Raw genomic sequence first — 21902 nt, forward strand, 5'->3', positions numbered from 1 at the left:
GTAAGGCAAAAGTGATGTTATGATGTTTGTTATGATGTTTTTCGGCCTCCAATTTACCGTCAAAAACATGTACGCAGTGGCCCTGAGCTGTTGTGTAAATGGACTCGCCACCCTGAGGCCACCATGCTGCAAGGAAGCCCAAGCTAACCCTAGGATGTGCCCTGAAATGACATGAAGACGCATCCCAGCCAGCATTCCACTACCCCATCCTTCACTGCCCCATTTTCACCCCCGCCTACCTCCCTACTCCCTCCACCCCTCCACCTGCCTCCAGCCAGAATTGCACAGCCAAGTACTTCCAGAATTGCTGGTCCAAAGAAATCACAACAGGCACCAAGTTTGGGGCAATCCATTTAATGCTACTAATTGTGGGATGGTTTGTTTGAGCAGCCCCAGATAACAACGTTCCTTGAGGTCACACACTAACAAGCTGTGATTCGAACACTGCCTCTCAAATTCACAAGCGAAAGAGGGGGAATTCCTGTTTAAAATGCCAAAAAGAACTCTTTCTTGCTTTTATTATTTTTAATTTTGTATAATAATTGTACCTTTATATAATAATTGTAATAATTTATGGGGTACAGGGTGATATTTCAATATATGTATACAATGTGTAATGATCACATCAGGGTGATTAGCAGATTCATTTCCTCAGTTATCATTTCTTTGTGTTGGGAACATTCAAAATCGGCTCTTCTACCTATTTGAATATAGAAAATAAATTGTTTTGTTTTGTTTTTGAGAAAGAGTCTCCCTCTGTCGCCCAGGCTGGAGTGCAGTGGTGCAATCTCGGCTCACTGCAACCTCTGCCTCCCGGGTTCAAGCAATTCTCCTGCCTCAGCCTCCCGAGTAGATGAGATTACAGGCACTTGCCTCCACTCCCAGCTAATTTTTGTATTTTTGGTAGAGACAGGATTTCACCCTGTTGGCCAGGCTGGTCTAGAACTCCTGACCTCAGGTGATCTGCCTGCCTTGGCCTCCCAAAATGCTGAGATTACACGCGTGTGCCACCATACCTGACCTCTCCTCTCTGAGATTAACTTTTTTAGCTACAACATGTTGACACAATCATGTGGCATTTGTCTTTTTTTTGTTTCATTGAGACAGGGTCTCATTCTGTCACGCAGGCTGGAGTGCAGTGATGCAATCACAGCTCACTGCAGCCTCGACCTTCTGGGCTCAAGCGATCCTCCTGCCTCAGCCTTCCTGGTAACTAGAACTGTAGGTGCACAGCATCACGCCTAGCTAATTTGTTATTTTTATTTTGCGTAGGCATAGGGTTTCGCTCTGTTACCAAAGCTGGTGTCGAACTCCTGGGTTCAAGCAATCCCCCCACCTCCACAAAGTGCTGGGATTACAGGCACGAGCCACCTCACCTGGCCCATTTGTCTTGCTGTGCCTGACTTATTTCACTTAACATAATGGTCTCCAAGCTCACCCGTGTTCCTGCAAATGACAGAATTTCACTCTTCCAAAGAGAATTTTTTTTTTTTTTTTTTTTTGAGGTGGAGTCTTGCTCTGTCACCCAGGCTGGACTGCAGTGGCACAATCTCAGCTCACTGCACCCTCCACCTCCCAGGTTCAAGCGATTCTCCTGCCTCAGCCTCCTGAGTAGCTGGGATTACAGACCTGCGCCACCACCCCCCGCTAATTTTTGTATTTTGTAGAGAGATGGGGTTTCACCATGTGGCCAGGCTGGTCTGAACCCCTGATCTCAAGCAATCCGCCCGCTTCGCCCTCCCAAAGTACCAGGATTACAGATGTGAGCCACCATGTCCGGCCCCCGAGAGAATTTTAAAATCACATGGGTTGTGGGATCATGTGCCTTGGAGAGAGAAAAACTGCTAGGAAAAAAGAGTAGGAAACCAAACAAACAAACCAACAAAAAATAGCAGGAAGACAAAGGGCATGCAGTGTGCTTTGGGTGAGGATTTACACAGGACAGAAACGGTGGGAATGGCTGTGTAGCTTTGGAATGAAAAGTAGGTTAATAGAGCTGATCAATGCACAGCGAGTCTGGATGCATGATGCCATGAAGGATGGCTGTTTTAATGAGGAGAGAGGCTGGGAGAAAGGCTGATAGGGAAACCCAGCTTTTGGGCCCAGACACTGGAGCAGCCTCCACGCTGCCATGGTCTGGAGAAAGCTATGGCAGGGTCAAGGTCTTTGACCCAGACGCTCATCATCGGTGCCTCTGTTGGGAAGATGGCTGCATGCTGCCGGGATAGTAGCAGGTGAGTGGCAGGCTCTGGGGTCTGCAGACCTAATTAGAAGGAGGACAGGGCAGGCCTGCTGGCTGTGCCGCGGCAGAAGGCAAATGGATGACTCTCTGACCACAAAGAAGAGTCCCACAGGGCTGAAGCCTGCCGAGGGCTGAGGAGTTCATGAGATTCCCATTCAGCCAGCCCCATGGAGGGGAAGAAGGGATGAGGGAGGCAGGGTGGGTCATTGGCTTTTCTCTTTTTCTTTGGGTCTGAGACTCAGGCTTCCTGGGAGGGGCTGGGAGCTGGCATTTACATTCACAGATCTGATCTATTTAAAAGGACAGACTTACTGTATTGACCTCAAAATTATACCCTTGAACTTGCAGGTTCTCCACAATTTCTTTCTTAGGGTGGGAATGGAGTTGGGTTAGAGGCATCTTTGAGATGCTGTATTAGTTTCCTCAGGCTGCTATAACAAAATACCACAGACCAGGTGGCTTAAATAACAGAAATTTATTTTCTCATAGCTCTGGAGGCTGGAAGTCCAAGATCAAGATGTTGGCAGGGGTGTTTTCTCCTGAAGCCTCTCTCCTTGGCTTGCAGATGGCGGCCTTCTTGCTGGGTTCTCACATGGTCTTTCCTCTGTGCACACACACCCCTGGTGTCTCTATCTGAATGTCTTAATCTCCCCTTCTTTTTTTTTTGAGATGGAGTCTCACTCTGCCACCCTGGCTGGAGTGCAGAGTGCAATGGCACAATCTCAGCTCACTGCAACCTCCGCCTCCCAGGTTCAAGCGATTCTCCTGCCTCAGCCTCCCGAGTAGCTGGGATTACAGACTTGTGCCACCACCCCCCTCTAATTTTTGTATTTTTAGTAGAGACAGGGTTTCACCATGTTGGCCGGGCTGGTCTCAAACTCCTGACCTCAAGTGATCCGCCTGCCTCTGCCTCCCAAAGTGCTGGGATTACAGGCATGAGCCACCCCACCCGGCCATGCTTTCAGTTTTCAAGAAAGAAGACACCATTGTTGCCAAAGATTTTGGTAATTTGAGAGATAGAATGTATGTTTTCTCCATGTGGATCCTAGTATAATTAGATAGTAAGGATCTGTTGAATTTCAAGTATCTATCCAGAAGCATTTTGGGTACGTGTTTAAGGATTGTAAAACAGTGTTTCTATTTCTGGATATAATAAATGTATTTGTTAATATAATAAATGGATTAGACCCATAAACTATTTACAGTGTTGAGTCATTTCCCACAGTTAAAATCAGGATGAAAATATATAGTTGAATAGTTGCTTTGTTTCTTACAACATTTCTTTAGTACAGAACCTGCTAAGGCCATTGAACCTATTGGTCGGAAGTCAGTCCATGAGATTTGCTCTGGGCCGGTGGTACTGAGTCTAAGCACTGCGGTGAAAGAGTTAGTAGAAAACAGTCTGGATGCTGGTGCCACTAATATTGGTAAGTTTGGGAGAGTTTTAAGCCACAAGAAATGATCAGTGAATGTTGTTGTAGTCAAGAAACATTTGTAATTGAAATAAGACTATCAAGTGTTGATGTAGTAATAAATTATTATTTTTTTAGTTAAAGTTAGCACCTATTATGTGCCTAGTACTTAGCTAGGTAGTAATAATAATAACAGCTTTTATTGTGTTCTTATGGTGTGCCAGGCAGGTGTTATGCTAAGAATTAGACAGAAATATCTCATTTAATTTGCAGAATAGCTGAGCATGGTGTCTCACACGTGTAATCCTTGCCCTTTGAGAGGCCGAGGTTGGGGGGATTGCTTCAGTCCAAGAGTTCAAGACCAACCTGGCCAACATGGTGAGACCTCGTCTCTATTAAAAACTAAAGTAGGCCAGACGTGGTGGCTCATGCCTGTAATCCCAGCACTTTGGGAGGCCAAGGCGGGTGGATACCTGAGGTCAGGAGTTTGAGACCAGCCTGTCCAAAATGGTGAAACTGTCTCTACTAAAAATACAAAAATTAGCCAGACCTGGTGGCAGAAGCCTGTAATCCCAGCTACTTGGGAGGCTGAGGCATGAGAATTGCTTGAACCCGGGAGGCGGAGGTTGCAGTGAGCCGATATGCCACTGCACACTAGCCTGGGGACAGAGCAAGACTCTGTCTCAAAAAGATAAAATAAAATAAAATAGGCCTGGTGTAGTGGCTCACATCTGTAATCCCAGCACTTTGGGAGGCTGAGGGGGGGGGTGATCATTTGAGGTCAGGAGTTCGAGACCAGCCTAACCAACATGGTAAAACCCTGTCTCTACTAAAAATACAACAATTAGCCAGATGCGATGGTATATGGCTATAATCTCAGCTCCTCAGGAGGCTGAGGGAGGAGAATTGCTTGAACCTCGGAGGTGGAGGTTGCAGTGAGCCAAGATCAGATCGTGCTACTGCATTCCAGCTTTGGTGACAAGAGCAAAACTCCATCTCAAAAAAAAAGAAAGAAAATAACAAAATTAAAACAAATAAAAAATTATTAATCTGCTGAATCACTTTGTGAGGTAGAACTTACTATCTCCATTTTACAGATGAGGAAATTAAGGAACAGGAAATTTCCTGTTTTTGAGATTATAAAGCTAATAAAATAGGATCCAGGAAGTCTGATTCCAGAACCAGTTCTCTTTTCTTTCTTTTTTTTTTTTTTTTTTTTTTTTTTTTTTTTTTTTGAGATGGAGTTTTGCTCTTGTTGCCCAGGTTGCAGTGCAATGGCACGATCTTGGCTCACCGCAACCTCTGCCTCCCGGGTTCAAGCGATTTTCCTGCCTCAGCCTTACGAGTAGCTGGGATTACAGGCAAGCGCCACCACGCCTAGCTAATTTTGTATTTTTAGTAGAGACAGGGTTTCTCCACGTTGGTCAGGCTGGTCTGGAACTCCTGACCTCAGGTGGTCCGCTCACTTTGGCCTCCCAAAGTGCTGGGATTACAGGCATGAACCACCACACCCGGCCCCCGTTCTCCTTACTGGGTATGTTAAAATTATTTCTTTCAAAAGAAAAAGCTGGTCAAAGTGCAACGGTGTTACCCACTACTTGATCACAACCAGTTACAGATTTTTTGTTCCTTCTCCACTCCAACTGCTTCACTTGACTAGCCTAGGAAGAAAAAAAAGAGAAAAGAAAGAAAACGCTAAACTTTTTAATCTGGGCTAGTAAATAGCCAGAAAGGACTTTATAAAAATGAAATATACAAAATGACAGTAGTACATTTAACTAAAGGTATAGCTATGACTCTTAAATTTGCATATGTTATAAATAATATCAATATAAAAACTTATAGCATGGGTCCATTTTTAATAACTATGTAAATTTTTTTTTTTTTTTGAGATGGAGTCTCGCTCTTTCACCCAGGCTGGAGTGCAGTGGCGCGATCTCGGCTCACTGCAGGCTCCGCCCCCCGGGGTTCACGCCATTCTCCTGCCTCAGCCTCCCGCGTAGCTGGGACTACAGGCGCCCGCCACCTCGCCCGGCTAATTTTTTGTATTTTTAGTAGAGACGGGGTTTCACCGTATTAGCCAGGATGGTCTCCATCTCCTGACCTCGTGATCCGCCCGCCTCGGCCTCCCAAAGTGCTGGGATTACAGGCGTGAGCCACCGCGCCCGGCCTAACTATGTAAATATTTTAAACTTTCTAGATCTAAAGCTTAAGGATTATGGAGTGGATCTCACTGAAGTTTCAGACAATGGATGTGGGGTAGAAGAAGAAAACTTCGAAGGCTTAAGTAAGTTGACTTTTTCTAATCCTATTATAAAATAATTGGGCCACATGTCTCAGAATTTTGAGTAAAACTGTCTTGGGAAACGCAAAAACAGTTTTTTAAAGCCAGTTACTAGATATCGTGTATATTCGTTGTTATAGCACTTGAGATATCTTAGTCCTTACTTTACACTCTCTTTCAGCTCTGAAACATCACACATCTAAGATTCAAGAGTTTGCCGACCTAACTCAGGTTGAAACTTTCGGTTTTCAGGGGGAAGCTCTGAGCTCACTTTGTGCACTGAGGTGAAACAATATTTTTATCCATTCACTTGACCCCTTAGAAAAACCTCTCTGAAAATTAGTTGGAATCGTTATTATTAGCAATTTTCTATCTCAGTATCTCAACTTCCAGCTTCTGAATTCTGTTTCGTCTCACTGCCAGTCTAAGTCATAGTACTTCTGAAATGTGAGCAATAAATGAATGAAATGAAGCAAATAGTATTGTTAAAAAAATGGTTACCCTTATTAAAACAGTAACTTCTCAATTTTAACATAACATGTAGATAATAAATGATAGTTACCATTAGTTTTCACTATCAAATTTTAGGGAAACATTTCACCAAAGCACTATTTAATTATAGCACAGATATGAAATTTTTATAATTATATATAAATGCATATATATATATATATATATATATATTTTTTTTTTAGACTGTGTCTCACTCTGTCCCCCAGGCTGGAGTGCAGTGGCACAGTCTCAGCTCACTGCAATCTCTGCCTCCCAGGTTCAAGTGATTCTCGTGCCACAGCCTCCTGAAAGAGCTGGGACTATAGCGTGCACCACCACTCCTGGCTAATTTTTGTATTTTTAATAGAGATGGGGTTTTGCCATGTTGCCCAGGCTGGTCTGGAACTCCTGGCCTCAAGTGATCTGCCCTCCTCAGCCTCCCAAAGTGCTGGAATTACAGGCATGAGCCACCGCACCCTGCCCTACATATACATTTTAATTATAGTATCTTTTGGATTCTTTAAAAATTTTTTTTAAACTTTTTAAAAATTATTTAAAATTCTTTAAAAAAATGTTGTTTGAAGAGTAATAACAACACAAATCTCTATTTGTGAATAAATAAATCTTGAGATCATTCATTTATGGTTTTACAGTTCAACCTGAAAATGAAATCAAAGCTTTTTTCAAAACAAAGCATGTTTAGTGCTCTCTGTCTCACTGTCTTTTAGATGCCAAACCTTAGATTTTATGATGACTCCTCAACCGTTTAGATCTTGGTTATCTCAGAGGGATCATCAGCTTCTTAAGAAAGTTTTGAGAGAAAAGCAAGTGAAGAAAAGCGTAGTCAGTGCCCAACATCATGGGTCTCTCACTGAACACACCCTGCCTGGTATTCTCTCACAGCAATGTCACCATTTCTACCTGCCATGCATCGACAAAGGTTGGGACTCAACTGGTGTTTGATCACAATGGGAAAATCATCCAGAAAACCCCCTACCCCTGCCCCAGAGGGACCACAGTCAGCGTGAAGCAGTTATTTTCTACGGTACCTGTGCGCCATAAGGAATATCAAAGGAATGTTAAGAAGGTACAGTAAATTAATCCTGGTTTTCAAGAGTATTGGTTAATGCACATGAGCAAAAGATTTACTAAAGATGTTTATTCTTCAGTTGATTCTCTTCCCATAATTTATTGAGAAATGCTTTATCTGCATTTCTCATTAAAGACTTAACTTTAGGGTGATTTACTTTTTTGTTTTCATCACATGGTGTTTATTAGGACTGGGCAACATAGTGAGACCCTGTCTCACTATGTTGAAAAAAATTGACTGGGCATGGTGGCATGCACCTGTAGTTCCAGCTACTTGGGAAGCTGAAGTGGGAGGATCACTTGAGCCCAGGAACTTGAGGCTGCAGTGAGCTATATATATACACACACACATATATATATATGTAATTTTTTATTTTTATCTTTTTTGAGATGGAGTCTCACTTTGGCACCCTAGCTGGAGTGCAGTGGCACAATCTCGATCCACTGCAACCTCCATCTCCTGAGTTCAAGTGGTTCTCCTGCCTCAGCCTTCTGAGTAGCTGAGATTACAGGTGCACACCACCACACCCGGCTCATTTTTGTATTTTTAGCAGAGAGGGGGTTTCACCATGTTGTCCAGGCTGGCCAGGCTGGTCTCGAATTCCTGACCTCAGGTGATCCGCCCACCTCGGCCTCTCAAAGTGCTGGGATTTCAGACGTGAGCCACCATGCCTGGCCTTACGTACTTATATTTTCATGAGAATATTTCTCTTGGTTTTCTGATAAATGAGTTACTGGAACCCTTATGAATTTGAATGCAAATGAAACAGCTAAATGTTATGTAATTGTTGTGTTTAAAAAGCAGATTATAAAACTATCTGTATTATATGATTACAGTTTTATAAAAACGAAACAACAGGCCTAAATGTGTATAGTATAAAGGCTGGAAGAGTCAGCACTTCATGTTCTCAGTGGTTATCCTTGGGTGTGAGATCTCATGCACTTTTTGCTCTCTTCTTTTTGCCTTTCCATTTTGTGTGTGTGTTTTTTATCATCTAAAAAGTTATGTAAACATATGCAACTAAAAACTTTTTTTACTTGTAGAGCATTGGGTGCTAATTTTAACATTGTTTTTTTTAGACGGAGTCTTCTCACTCTGTCTCCCAGGCTGGAGTGCAGTGGTGTGATCTTGGCTCACTGCAACCTCTGCCTCCCGGGTTGTAATACAAGCTGAAGTTGGAAGTGTTGGAGCCTGGAGGACCAACAGCTCACCATCCATTCAAATGAATAGGACCGAAAAGTGACAGAACAATGGCCACGAGGGGCCCCAACAGAGGAAGAAACCAGGTGAGGTGTGGTATAGTGGACTCGACTGCCTTCTAAATCTCAGTGGTTGGCCAGGTGCGGTGGCTCACACCTGTAATTCCAGCAAAAGAAAAGCTGAGGCAGGGTGATCACGAAGTCAGGAGTTCAAGACCAGCCTGGCAAACATGGTGAAGCCCCATCTCTACTAAAAATAGAAAAATTAGCCAGGCATGGTGGCATGTGCTGTAGTCCCAGCTACTTGGGAGGCTGAGGCAGGAGAATCGCTTGAACCCGGGAGGCGGAGGTTGCAGTAAGCCGAGATTGTGCCTCTGCACTCTAGCCTAGGTAACAGAGTGGGACACCATCTCAGTCAATCAATCAATCAATCAATCAATCTCAGTGGTTGAACTACCCTTGATATGGTTCAGCTCTGTATCCCCACCCAAATCTCATGTCAAATTGTAATTCCCAGTGTTGAGGGAGGGACCTGGTGGGAGGTGATCGGCTCATGGGGGCTGACTTCCCCTTTCCTGTTCTCATGATAGTGAGTGAGCACTCATGGGATCTGGTTGTTTAAAAGCGTGCAGCACCTCCGGCTTCACTCTCTCTGTCTCTCCTGCTCCACCATGGCCAGACGTGCCTGCTTCCCCTTCACCTTCTGCCATAATTGTCAGTTTCCTGAGGACTCCCCAGCCACGCTTCCTGTACAGCCTGCAGAACTGTGAGTCAAACCTCTTTTCTTTAAATTACCCAGTTTCTGGTAGTTCTTTATAGCAGTATGAAAACACTAATGGACCCTTCTGGTTGAAGGAATGCAGCCATTCTGCTTGTTTGACTATTTCCTTTCTATTCATCTCTATTTCCCGGGAGGTGTTTATCCAAGCGCAATAGGAGGTATTGGTGACCGCACAGTCCCCTCAGTGTTCTGCTAGTGAATACTTGAAGGTTGATCAGAGATCTCCTGCGTTTTCAGTCTGGCATGGGAAAGCCCCCATGTAACTGGTAAAGGTATCTATAAGCACCAGGAGGTATCTAAATCCACCAGGAGCCATCGGCATCACATTGATGTCCATTTACCAGTCTTCCCTGGCAAGATTCTTCTGAATTGTACTGCCTTGGCCAAAAGAGGTATGGGAGGGGCTGGGCGCAGTGGCTCATGCCTGTAGTGCCAGCGTTTTGGGAGACCAATTTCGGGTGGATCATTAGAGGTCAGGGGTTCAAGACCATCCTGGCCAACATGGTGACATCCCGTCTCTACTAGAAATACAAAAAGTTAGCTGGGTTTGGTGTTGGGTGGTGCCTGTAATCCCAGCTACTCGAGAGGCTGAGGCAGGATAATCGCTTGAACCTGGGAGGAGGAGCTGGCAGTGAGCTGAGATCTTGCCATGGCACTCCAGCGTGGGCAACAAGAACGAAACTTCATCTCAAAAAATAAAAAAAGAAGTCCGGGTGCAGTGGCTCACGCCTGCAATCCCAGCACTTTGGGAGGCCAAGACAGGTGGATCACGAGGTCAGGAGTTCAAGACCATCCTGGCCTAGATGGTGAAACCCTGTCTCTACTAAAAATACAAATATTAGCTGCGCATGGTGGCACGCACCTGTAATCTCAGCTACTCAGACGTCTGATGCAGGAGAATTGCTAAAACCTGGGAGAGAGAGGTTGCAGTGAGCCGAGATTGTGCCACTGCACTCTAGCCTGGGTGACAGAGCAAGACTCTGTCTCAAAAGAAAGAAAGAAAAAGGAAATTCCCCAGAGAAGTACCTTGGCTTATTTCATAAAGAGGTACTGAAGGAAGCAGAGGCATGTGGAGGACTTCCCCACCTCATGCAGCTATTTGGGCCATGTCGTCCGAAATTTATTATTTCAGAGTCACTCCTTTGATGACCTTGGCAGTGGACTGCAGTCATCTGTTTAGGCCTCTCCACGGCCCACATCAATGCCAGTATTTCTGTTTGTTGCACATTTGATTTCCTTGTTGTTGGCATTTAGAAGGCCCTCTGTTTTGCAGATCGCACCCTGGGCATGGACCACAGAGATTGCGTCTTGTGAGTCTGTAGAAACAGTCAAGGCCTTGTCCTCTCTTAGGTCCAGAGCTCAGGTGAATGCAGATTTTCCCAGCCGTCTGCGCTGAAGTCCCTGCGGGGAGGCTCCTGGCTGGTTCCCGTAGGTAGACAGCTACACACCCTGCCCTTCACTGGCTTCTTTTCATGAAGCTCCTGCCATCTACAAAACATGTCTCCCTTTTCTTCTTGAACCGCATCTCTGTTATTGAAACTCTAGAAGTCGGCTGGGCATGGTGGCTATGCCTATAATCCCAGCACTTTGGGAGGCCGAGGCAGGCAGATCACGAGGTCGGGAGATCGAGACCATCCTGGATAACACAGTGAAACCCCGTCTCTACTAAAAATACAAAAAATTAGCTGGGCGTGGTGGCAGGCGCCTGTAGTCCCAGCTACTCGGGAGGCTGAGGCAGGAGAATGGCGTGAACCCAGGAGGTGGAGCTTGCAGTGAGCCAAGAGGACACCACCGCACTCCAGCCTGGCTGACGGAGCGAGACTCCATCTCAAAGAAGAAAAAACAGAATTGCGTCACACAGGCCAGATGCAGCGGCTCATGCTTATAATCCCAGCAATTTGAAAGGCAAGGTAAGAGGATCACTTCAGCTTGAGTCTGAGGCCGCAGTGAGCTATGACCATACCACTGCACCCCAGTCTGGGTGACAGCGCCAGACCCCGACTCCAAAAATAAAAAATAAAAATCACAAAGAATTGCATGGCAGAGTGCCTGCCTTTCACAGCTTGAACTGCTGCAGGAACTTTCCTTTTTTTTTTTTTTTTGAGGGGGTGGGGAGACACAATCTCTGCTAGTGATTCTCCTGCCTCAGCCTCCCAAATAGCTGGGATTACAGGCGTGCACCACCATGCCTGCCTAATTTTTGTATTTTTAGTAGAGACAGGGTTTCACCATGTTGGCCAGGCTGGTCTCAAACTCCTGCTGGGATCACAGGTGTGAGCCACCATGCCCGGCCACCTTTAGAGTTTTCTTACCACCTGGTTTTCCTCTCTCAATATCTCTCTCTCATTTCCTGCCTTAAAACTCTAGCTTGGCATCTGGGCGCAGTAGCTCATGCCTGTAATCCCAGCACTTTGGGAGGCCGAGGTGGGTGGATCACTTGAAGTCAGGAGTTCGAGACCAGCCTGGCCAACATGGTGAAACCTTGTCTCTACTATTTTTACAAAAGTTAGTTGGACGTACGGGCGGGTGCCTGTAGTCCCAGCTACTTGGGAGGCTGAGGCAGGAGAATTCCCTTGAACCCGGAGGTGAAAGTTGCAGGGAGCCGAGGTTATACCACTGCACTCCAGCCTGGAGACAGAGTCTTGCTCTGTCTCCAAAACAAACAAACAAACAAACCAAAACCCTGTAGCTTGGGAGCAGCCTTCTCTTCTATTGTTTTTCTTTAAAAAATAAAAATTAAAAATAGATGTAGATGCTGTGTTGCTGAGACTGGCCTCAAACTCCTGGCCTCAAGTGATCCTCCCGCCATGACCTCCAAAACTGCTGGGATTGTAGGTGTGAGCACTGCACCCAGCCTTTTGTTTTTTTCTACATAAAAAACAACACAGGATTATCTTCCAGAGCTAATAAATATGTTCAAATAACCACAACCCCATTAAGGAAAAAACATCACTTGACAGCAAATAATCAATCCAGACCAAGGTGATCACACTCGCTGTGAAGGTGAGAAAAGTTCATCTTTATTATGTTTCCCCAAGAGACACACTGCACTGTTCTCTTGAAAACACACAGCTCATGCCCTCCTTTAGAACACACATCCTGTTTAAAGTAACATACAAACATGCCAATACAAGGTAAAAAAATTACATCTGAATTCTCACATTTCAAACATACACTAAATATCAAATAAACATTTATTTTTATAAGAATTTAAGGGAACTACTACATCACCGGAAACACTCCTGGTTTCTTACTTTTCCCCAAGGACTCCTAGAAGTACCCCAACCCCCACCCCCACCCCTACCCCTGCTCCCAGGAGGACAATGTGATCACTGTATTCAGCTCCATCAAGAACGGTCCAGGTTCTTCTAGATGATCTGCACACATGGCTCCTCTCCTCCTTCCTGGTGTCTGCCTTTAGCATTGGAATAAAGTTCCTGCTGAAAATCCACATCTCCCCTGGGCCCAGTGTTCTGGAAGTGAGAGAGACGATGTGACACTTCAAGGAGGCAGCTCTCTAGACAGGAAGGTTATTCACGTCCCATGTCAAGTCTAACTAGAGTTCAGAGCAATTGAGAAATGCAATTTTATCTCCTGCCTTTCATTCTATACCCTGCTTCTGAACCATCGTGTTCAACTGTGATACTCACCTTTGGTGACCATGACTCCAAAACTCACTTAATACACCCAAGGTCAGCCCCAGTGATCTGCTTCATAACAAGGACTTTGGGTGGGTCTGCCCAGGGAGTAGGGCACCCTCAGAGAATGTGGCTTTGGACTTCATCACAGCTGGGGCCTTTCGTGTCACTTAAGATCTAAACTTGCAACCATGCTAGATCTGTTTCTAATGTGACAACATCGCGAACCACGAGTCCAGAAGTCTAATCCTAATCCTCCCTCCTCATGATGAAGTCTCGTGCTCTGTGCTCAACGTGGTTAGCTGCGCAAGATGTAAACCAAAGCTTCACTGAACCCTCGACCCAAATCGGTAACTCAGGTGTGTCAATCATAATGAACCTCCCCGAACTCAGTATGATTATTTTTGAGTCAGGGTCTCACTCTGTCACCCGGGCTGGAGCGCAGTGGCAGGATCAGGGCTCCCTGCAGCCCTGACCTCCCAGGCTCCAGCGATCCTCCTGCCTCAGCCTCCTGAGTAGTTGGGAGTAGAGATGCCTCCCACATCGCCTGGCTGATTTTCGTATTTTTGTGGAGAGGGGATCTCGCCACGTTGCCCAGGCTTGAAGCCGGATCAAGCAATTGGGTTCCTCGGATTTCCAAAATAGACCCCAATATTCTGCCTTTACCCCGGAGGATGCAGTTGTACCTTCTCTCAGGCCGATGACCTCAGGCCTCCACGGTCCCTGGAGCTCTAGGAAAGGCGGGCGCGATCTCGCGCCCACACCCAGTGCTGTGGGTCATAAGCCTGGATCTGGAAAAACAAACGCCCTTTGAGAAGACAGGGACTCCCCAGGATACCCCTCCCTCCCCTCGTCCAGCCTCCAGCGCACCCGATTCCTCCCCACCTCCTCCACCTCCCAGGCCCCACCCACCTCCTCCAACTCCTCCGGGGAAACCCAAGCCCTGCAGCGCATGGAACAGAAGAACTGGAACCGAAGCTTGTGGAACAAGGCTATCTGAGAGCGGATCTCCCTGGCCCTCCAGTTCGTGGAACGGCGTAACTGGAACTGACGCTTATGGAACAAGGGTATGTGAGAGCGGGTATTCCCATACAGGAAGTAGAAGATGTTTTGTTTGGGGGCCTCGTCGTCCTCCTCCATGTCATTGGCCAGGTAGCTGAGGACAGAAATCAGGTTACTGCTCAGGGGCACCACCAGGAGAGACCTCCGGCTGAGGTCAGCTTCCCAGAGAGGGGGCAGGGGACCGTCCCTAGTTCAGGACTGGCACCCACCCTGCAGAGAGCCACACCTTCCTTAGGAGGGCTCTGCTGGACAGAGACCTGATCAAGGGCGTCTCTCACTCCTTCAGGATGGAGACAACAACCCAACTGGTGGCCAAGAGTGGTGGCTTATGCCTGGAATCCCAGCACATTGGGAGGCCAAAGCAGGAGGATCACTTGAGGCCAGGAGTTTGAGACGGGCTTGGGCAACATAGCAAGACCCTCGTCTCTATTACAAATATAAGAAATATGCCAGACGCGGTGGCTCATGCCTGTAATCCCAGCACTTTAGAAGGCTGAAGCAGGTGGATCACTTGAGGCCAGGAGTTGGAGACCAGCCTGGTCAACATGGAGAAACCCCATCTCTACTAAAAATACAAAAATCATCCTGGTGTGGTAGCATATGCGTTGTTCCTATCTACTCAAGAGGCTGAAGCATAAGAATTGTGTGAACCCAGGAGGCGGAGGTTGCAGTGAGTCGAGATTGGGCCACTCCGTTCCAGCCTGAGAGGCAGAGCAAGACTCTGTCTCAATAAATAAATAAATAAATAAACAAACAAACTGTCCAGGTGTGGTGGCACAGCCCTGTAGTCGGAGCTAATCAAGAGGCTGAGGTGGGAGGATCGCTTGAGCCCAGGATATGGAGGCTGCAGTGAGCTGTGATCTCACCACTGCACTCCAGCTTGGGGGACAGGGCAAGTGTGTCTCAAAGAAATAAAAGAAATTGAATACATTGATATTTTGCCAGGACCCTGCCTTCTACAGGCGTCTAGTCTAATGGGACTGGGAGTAATCAGGGCAGATGACCTAATCCCAGTGTCCAGGATGTAACTAGAGAACTATGGGCATGCAGAAGTTGGAAGATGAGGGAAGGCATCCCAGAGGCTGTGGGGTGAACTGAGTTCAAGGAATGGGTCCTTCCCGTCAGAACCACATGTGTGTGGGACACCCAGACAGAAAACACAAATGCAAAGTCGAGTGGAGGGCATTTGGAAGGAGCAGTGAAGCCAAACCAGGGAACACCAAGATGGCGAGCCAGTGTGCTTGTAGGGATTGTAGAGAGGGCGGAATTGGCACTGTGGACCCTGGCCTCGATAGAGAAAGATATCAGCTAATGAAGTTGTTCAGATGGGCAGTGAGGTTGTCATGCTTTGGAAAGATGCTCAGGCTGCCCTAGGAAGCCCCCTGGCTTGGGGAGAGACTCCAGGAGACCCCAGCAGGGAGCATTTGACAGTGGATTCGAGTGATGCAAGGGGGAACTGAACTGTGACCTCTGTCATGGGAACCTGGAGGAGGTTGATGGCGTTTGTGGTTGATGTGGGAAGGACAGAGAGAGAACCAGAAACATCTACTTGCTGGGGGAAGTGTCATGTCCATTCCTCTGCTCCTTTTCTTCTCCCCTTAGGAGCGGTTTATAGTTCCTTTTGTTTTATTCTTTTTTTTTTTTTTTTTTTTGAGATGGAGTCTCGCTCTGTCACCCAGGCTGGAGTGCAGTGGGTGATCTCACTCACTGCAAGCTCCGCCTCCCAGATTCACGCCATTCTCCTGCCTCAGCCTCCCGAGTAGCTGGGACTACAGGCACCCGCCACCACGCCTGGCTAATTTTTTTTTTTTTTTTTTTTTAAGTAGAGATGGGGTTTCACCGTGTTAGCCAGGATGGTCTCGCTCTCCTGACCTTGTCATCCACCCGCCTTGGCTTCCCAAAGTGTTGGGATTACAGGCATGGACCACCGCACCCGGCCTCTTTTATTCTTTTATTTGTATACTGGCATTGGAGTTTGGTTTTGTTTTTTTTTGTTTGTTTGTTTGTTTTGTTTTCAGAAAAATCTCACTCTGTCACCCAGGCTGGAGTGCAGTGGCTTAACCTTAGCTTACTGCAACCTCCACCTCCTGGGTTCAAGGGGTTCTCTTGCCTCAGCCTCCCCAGTAGCTGGGATTACAGGTGCACACAACCACGCCCGGCTAATTTTTCTATTTTTAATAGAGACAGGGTTTTCCCACGTTGACCAGGTTGGTCTCGAACTCCTGACCTCAGGTGATCTGCTTGCTTCGGCTTCCCAAAGTGCTGGGATTACAGGCGTAAGCCACTACGTGCAGCCTGAGTTTCTTTTTAGAAACAACAGTCTAAGATGCTATAATCCTGTCTTTTTGTACACAGAGTAAAGAGGACAAATAGGTGGAAGAATAAATGAAAGGCTGGAATCCCACTTCCCCGGCTGTCCCAGGGCATTAGATATTGACCGATAGGAGGTAGCAAACCACTCACAGAGCCAGGAAGAAATGAATGCGTTGGTATTGCCAGGAGAGGAGGCCGGCCCGCCTAAAATACGCTATGACCATAGCCAGGAGGTACTGATGGAGAGAAAAGAACACAGAGAAGGAGAGGTCACATCTTGGGAGAGGAAGATTGTGGAGATAGTGGAATGGGGGTCTGGGGAGGGGTTGCCCATCAGAGAAGGGACCTCAGTGTTGGGGTGACTGTGCTCATGTGGAAATTGCGGGGTGGAGGGGTATTCGAAGGTCGGATGCAAATCCGAGAAGCCGGAGGAAGGGTTTTTGGTGATGCTCCCAGGATGGTGGGCTCCGATGGGATCTTTGGAGGGGTGTGTCTAGGTCGGCTGGTGTCAGGAGGGTCTTTTGTGTGCCAGGCAGAGAACTGTCCCAAAGAGTTGAGAGTAGAGGGGCCAGGAGCTTCAGGGCTGCGACCAGACTGTGGCCGAGGGCTCAGATCCCAAACGACCTGTAGGAGAGGCAGGGGCCACTCATTCACTCTGCAAGAGACCAGCAGAGTCCTGAGGGAGATGCTGACAAATCATAAAAATAGCCAGGAGTGGCGGCTCAAGCCTGTCACCCCAGTACTTTGAGAGGTGGAGACAGGAGGATCACGTGAGCCCAACAGTTTGAGAACAACCTGGGCAACACAGCGAGACCTGTTTCTATGAATATTTCAAAAATTACTTGAGCATGGTGGCATGTGCCTAGTCCCAGCTCCTCAGGAGGCTAAGGAGAGAGGATTGCTTGAGCCCAAGAATTAGAGTGAGCTATGATCATGCCACTGTACTCCATCTTGGGGAGCAGAGCTGGACTCTGTTTCAGAAAAGAAAATGTGTGGATGCCGAAACTCAAGACCGTGGGAGCTGGTCGGGCACAGTGGCTGACGTCTGTAATCTCAGCACTTTGGGAGGCCAAGGCAGGTGGATCACCTGAGGTCAGGTGTTCGGGACCAACCTGGCCAACATGGCAAAACCCCGTCTCTACTAAAAACACAAAAATTAGCCGGGCGTGGTGGTTCACGTCTGTAATCCCAGCTGCTTGCAGGCTGAGGCAGGAGAATCGCTTGAACCCGGGAGGCATCGGCTGCAGTGAGTCAAGATCAAGACACTGCCCTCCAGCCTGGGCAACAGAGCAAGACTCTGTCTCACAAAGAAAAAACAAAAAACAAAACTGTAGGAGCATCTGGTGGGAGGTGGTGGAGGGAGAACTGTGGGTTTGGAAACTGCGCCCTCCCCCTGGCCGTGCATTGGAACAGGAACACAGTTACATGGAGAACCTTACCTTGTCTGACACCCTCAGATCTTTGTCCCAGGCCAGGAATCTTTTAATGACAGGATCCTCTGTGATTAGAGAGCAGTGTCAGCATGAGAAGCAGGACAGGGTTTCCGAGGGAGCAGCAGGGCAGCGAGGAGAAGTGTGCCTCCGGGGGGAAGTCTCAGGATTGTGGCCATGGGTGAGGTGGATGGGAGAGGGGAGAATGAGTTTCACTGGGCAAGGGAGAGAGGCTCCTGCTCTGAGAATCCCCTGAGAAGAGGCGGAAGGAGGCCCTGGGTGTGAGAATCTACAGGATGTAGAGCTGGGAATCAGCCAGGACCCCCTCCAGCAGACACGGAGGGACCACTGCAGAGTCATAAAGGCATTCGCATCATTTCTTCATGAGACAGTCAGATCGGGGTGTGACCATGGCCTTGGTATCCCCCACTATGGATGGAGACACTTAGATTTAGAAAAGTCAGTAAGAGACATTAAGTTTCAGAGGGCACAGCTGAAACCACTTTCTTTGTTTATTGATTTTTTTCTTTATTTGATTTTTATTTTTATTTATTTATTAATTTATTTTGAGACAGAGTCTTGCTCTGTGGTCCAGGCTGGAATGCAGTGGCATGATGTTGGCTCACTGCAACCTCTGCCTCCCGGGTTTAAGCGATTCTCCTGTCTCGGCCTCCCAAGTAGCTGGGACTACAGGCATGAGCTACCGTGCCCAGCCTTGGTTTTTCTTTTGAGACAGAGTTTTGCTCTGTCACCCAGGCTGGAGTGCAGTGGGGCAGTCATAGCTCACCGCAGCCTCAAAGTCCTGAGTTCAAGCAATCCTCTTGCCTCAGCCTCCCAACGTGCTGGGATCTCAGGTGCGAGCCACCGCGCCTGGCCCGAAACCAAGCTTTCTTATCCCAAGCACCGGCCTTTATCAAGTCTAACCTAATCCTCTGTCATCTCCTAAGTGTCCCTCATGAGTGATCACTTCAGAGTCCTCCCGCATGGAGAGCTCACCCAGTAGTGGGGGCATATTTTTCCCATTGGAAAAGTGTGGTTATTGGGAGTTTCCTCTTTTTAAGAAGAACAGGATTGGAGGTGCTCTCTGGGGTGTCCTCCTACCAAGCAGCCTGTTGAAGGCCTCGTGGTGCTCAGGGAGCACGAGCAACACTCGCTGTCGCTTGAGCTCCTTCTGTGGCTCCTCCGACGACTCCTCAGATTCGTCCGACCACTCCTTCTTCCTTTTCTGGCAAAAGGACCTACCTGGGGGGCTGTGATCTACCCCAGGGGCTGAGTAAAGAAACCAGGCCACCGTGTAATGCTTCTGCAACTGATCACCTTAGAGCCCGACCCCAAACCCCAAACCACTCTCCATCCTCCCCAGCCTCGCAGACTGCTGGCTTCTCCAAGCCATCTTTCTGACTTTCTCCTCTGCTCAACCCCACATGCCGCTCTTTCCCCTCCCCGTTCTTCCGTCTTTCTGTCCTCAGAACACTACTCATGTCCTTCCCTGGTTCCTGGCTCTCTCAGTCCCTCCTTTTTTTTTTTTTCAAGATAGAATCTTGCTTTGTCGCCCAGTCTAGTGTGTAGTGGTGCAATCTCAGCTCACTGCAACATCCATCTCCCAGATTCCAGTTATTCTCCTTCCTCAGCCTCTCAGGTGGCTGGGATTACAGGTGCCTGCCATAATGCCCAGCTCAATTTTGTACTTCTAGTAGAGACGGGGTTTCACCATGTTGGCCAGGCTGGTCTCAAACTCCTGGCCTCAAGTGATCTGCCTGCCTTGGCTTCCCAAAGTGCTGGGATTACAGGTGTGAGCCACTCCACCCGGCCTGAATTTCTCCATTCTTCCCACACATCCTCCTCAGGTTCTCCTTCCTGACCTCTGACCCTTCTGTGTGTGTTTTTTTTTTTTTTTTTTTTTTTTTTTTTTTTTTTTTTTTTTTTGACACAGCGTCTCACTCTCTCACCCAGACTGGAGTGCAGTAGCATGATCTCGGCTCACTGCTACTTCTTCCTCCCAGGCTCAAGCGATTCTCCTGTCTTAACCTCCCGATTAGCTGGGATTACAGGTGCGCACCACTACCGCCTGGCTAATTTTTGACTTTTAGTAGAGATGGGTTTTCACCATATTGGCCAGGCTGGTCTTGAACTCCTGACCTCAGGTGATCGGCCCGCCTCGGCTTCCCAAAGGGTTGGGGTTACGGGCGTGAGCCACTGTGCCTGGCGCCCTTCCTTCGTCTTAGTCAATCCTATCCCACCTCTTCTTCCTCCAGTCCCCTCACCTGATGGTCCCGACACTTTATCATCCACCACCTCCTGGAGGGGGTACCCCGAGGTGCTCCGCTGGGGGCTCTGCTCATCCTGGGGGTGCGGTAGATACCAGGTCATGATGTTTCCCATAATCTGTCCCCTCTCACGGAAACTAGTCTCTGTTCTGTCCGTGGCCTTCTCGTGGGCACTGGTAGGATCCCGAAGAGTGCGTTATCAATTCTCGAGGCTGGGAGAAGTCAGGAGTGGAGATCAGCTCTGAGAAGATGCTGTTAACCAACTGAACTTCCAGGTGCCCACAGAGTCCGGTCCTTCCAATCAGGAAGGTCGGAATCTCTGATGTCATCGGTCAGCCCAACCTGGCAACCAGTTTGAAAAGAAACACATGTAACTGCCAGGCTGATCTCTTGTCCTGGAGACCCTGAGTGAATGGTATCTCATGCCACTGTCCCAACTGCAGACCGTTGTCCAAAAGCATCTTCAGGGTCTCCGCATCCCTCTGTTCCCTGTCCCAGCAGAGGCATGAGCCACCACACCTGGCCACTTTTCTTATCTATATTTGTTATGTGGATGACTTGTGTTAACACAAATAAGATGCTGCTTGTCATCTTTAAAGAAAATAGGTGGCAACAATAGCAAGCCCTGTTTTTATTTGTACTTATGAGGTTGTAATTAAATGCTAAAAATTAATGCTAAGAATTAAAATGCACATAATAATAGACTTTACCTCACAAACTGGCTTCAATTATTCAATGAAACTTACATGTATTACTTAAATGAGGTTAAATTTAACCTTTAAAAAATGATTTATTGTGGCTAGGCACAGTGGCTCACGCCTGTAATCCCAGCACTTTGGGAGGCGAAGGTGGGAGGATTGACTGAGGCCAGGAGTTTGAAACTAGCCTGGGCAACATAGCAAGACCTCATCTCTGCAAAAAATACAAAAATTAGCAGGGTGTGGTGGTGCACACCTGTAGTCTCAGCCACTCGGGAGGCTGAAGTGGTAGCATTGCTTGAGCCCAGGAGGTTGAGGCTGGAGTGAGCCATGATCAAGCCACTGCACTCCAGCCGAGGAGATGGAGATAGACCCTGTCTCAAACAAAGAACAACAGAAAAATAGGTGAGGGTCAGCCAGGCATGGTGGCTCATGCCTGTAATCCTAGAACTTTGGGAGGCCAAGGTGGGAGGATTGCTTGAGGCCAGGAGTTCAAGACCAGCCTGGGCAGCCTAGCAAGATCCCATCCCTTAAAAAAAAAGTTTTTAGGCTGGGCATGGCCTAGCAAGATCCCATCCCTTAAAAAAAAAGTTTTTAGGCTGGGCATGGTCACTCATGCCTGTAATCCTAGCACTTTGGGAGGCCAAGGCAGGCGGGTTGCCTGAGCTGAGGAGTTTGAGACCAGCCTGGGCAACATGGTGAGATCCTGTCTCTACTAAAATACAAAAAATTAGCCAGGTGTGGTGTTGGGCACCTGTAATCCCAGCTACTCAGGAGGCTGAGGCAGGAGAATTGCTTGAACCCAGGAGGCAGAGGTTGCAGTGAGCCAAGATCGCGCTACTCTACTCCAACCGGAATAACAGAGCGAGACTCCGTCTCAGAAAAAAAAAAGTTTTTAATTATCCAGGTGTGATGGTGCATGCCCATGTCCCAGCTACTTGGGAGGCTGAAGCAGGAGGATTGCTTGAGCCTGGGAGGTCAAGGCTGCAGTTAG

The 21902-nt window shown here is 47.6% G+C and overlaps 2 protein-coding genes across 3 annotated transcripts in view; one reads left to right on the forward strand and one right to left on the reverse strand.

Moving 5' to 3' along the window:
- The first annotated feature begins 3994 nt into the window (after positions 1 to 3994).
- LOC100605610 (putative postmeiotic segregation increased 2-like protein 2) overlaps positions 3995 to 21902 on the forward strand; it is a 31286-nt gene continuing 13378 nt past the window's right edge. Inside the window, exons 1-3 of one of the 2 annotated variants that reach the window (XR_004026548.1) lie at positions 3995 to 4032; positions 5855 to 5941; positions 7334 to 7517. Coding sequence is in view for 1 of the 2 variants with exons in the window: in XM_030797551.1 (XP_030653411.1) it covers positions 7507 to 7517 (11 nt within the window). In the remaining variant the exon portion in view is untranslated. The remainder of the gene's footprint in view (positions 4033 to 5854; positions 5942 to 7333; positions 7518 to 21902) is intronic. The other variant, XM_030797551.1, reaches the window with a different exon arrangement.
- Positions 12876 to 20845, reverse strand: LOC115831003 (speedy protein E2B-like). The gene is made up of 7 exons (XM_030797546.1): positions 20208 to 20845; positions 19045 to 19212; positions 17953 to 18011; positions 16664 to 16749; positions 14051 to 14294; positions 13825 to 13929; positions 12876 to 12973 (listed from the first exon to the last, which is right to left on the reverse strand). The coding sequence occupies exons 1-6, from the start codon at positions 20323 to 20325 to the stop codon at positions 13870 to 13872; spliced, it is 735 nt and encodes a 244-aa protein (XP_030653406.1). The 5' UTR covers positions 20326 to 20845; the 3' UTR covers positions 12876 to 12973; positions 13825 to 13869.

The sequence above is a fragment of the Nomascus leucogenys genome, chromosome 17 (genome assembly GCF_006542625.1).
Source record: "Nomascus leucogenys isolate Asia chromosome 17, Asia_NLE_v1, whole genome shotgun sequence".
In the NCBI taxonomy this organism is placed as follows: Eukaryota; Metazoa; Chordata; class Mammalia; order Primates; family Hylobatidae; genus Nomascus; species Nomascus leucogenys.

Coding starts and splice junctions, on each gene's coding strand:
- LOC115831003 (XM_030797546.1), bottom strand. CDS start 20,325: ATGGGAAACATCATGACCTGGTATCTACCGCACCCCCAGGATGAGCAG. Junction 16,750..17,952: donor ATCTGAGGGTGTCAGACAAG/GTAAGGTTCTCC, acceptor TCTCTCCATCAG/TACCTCCTGGCTATGGTCAT. Junction 13,930..14,050: donor CCCCGGAGGAGTTGGAGGAG/GTGGGTGGGGCC, acceptor TTGTTTTTCCAG/ATCCAGGCTTATGACCCACA.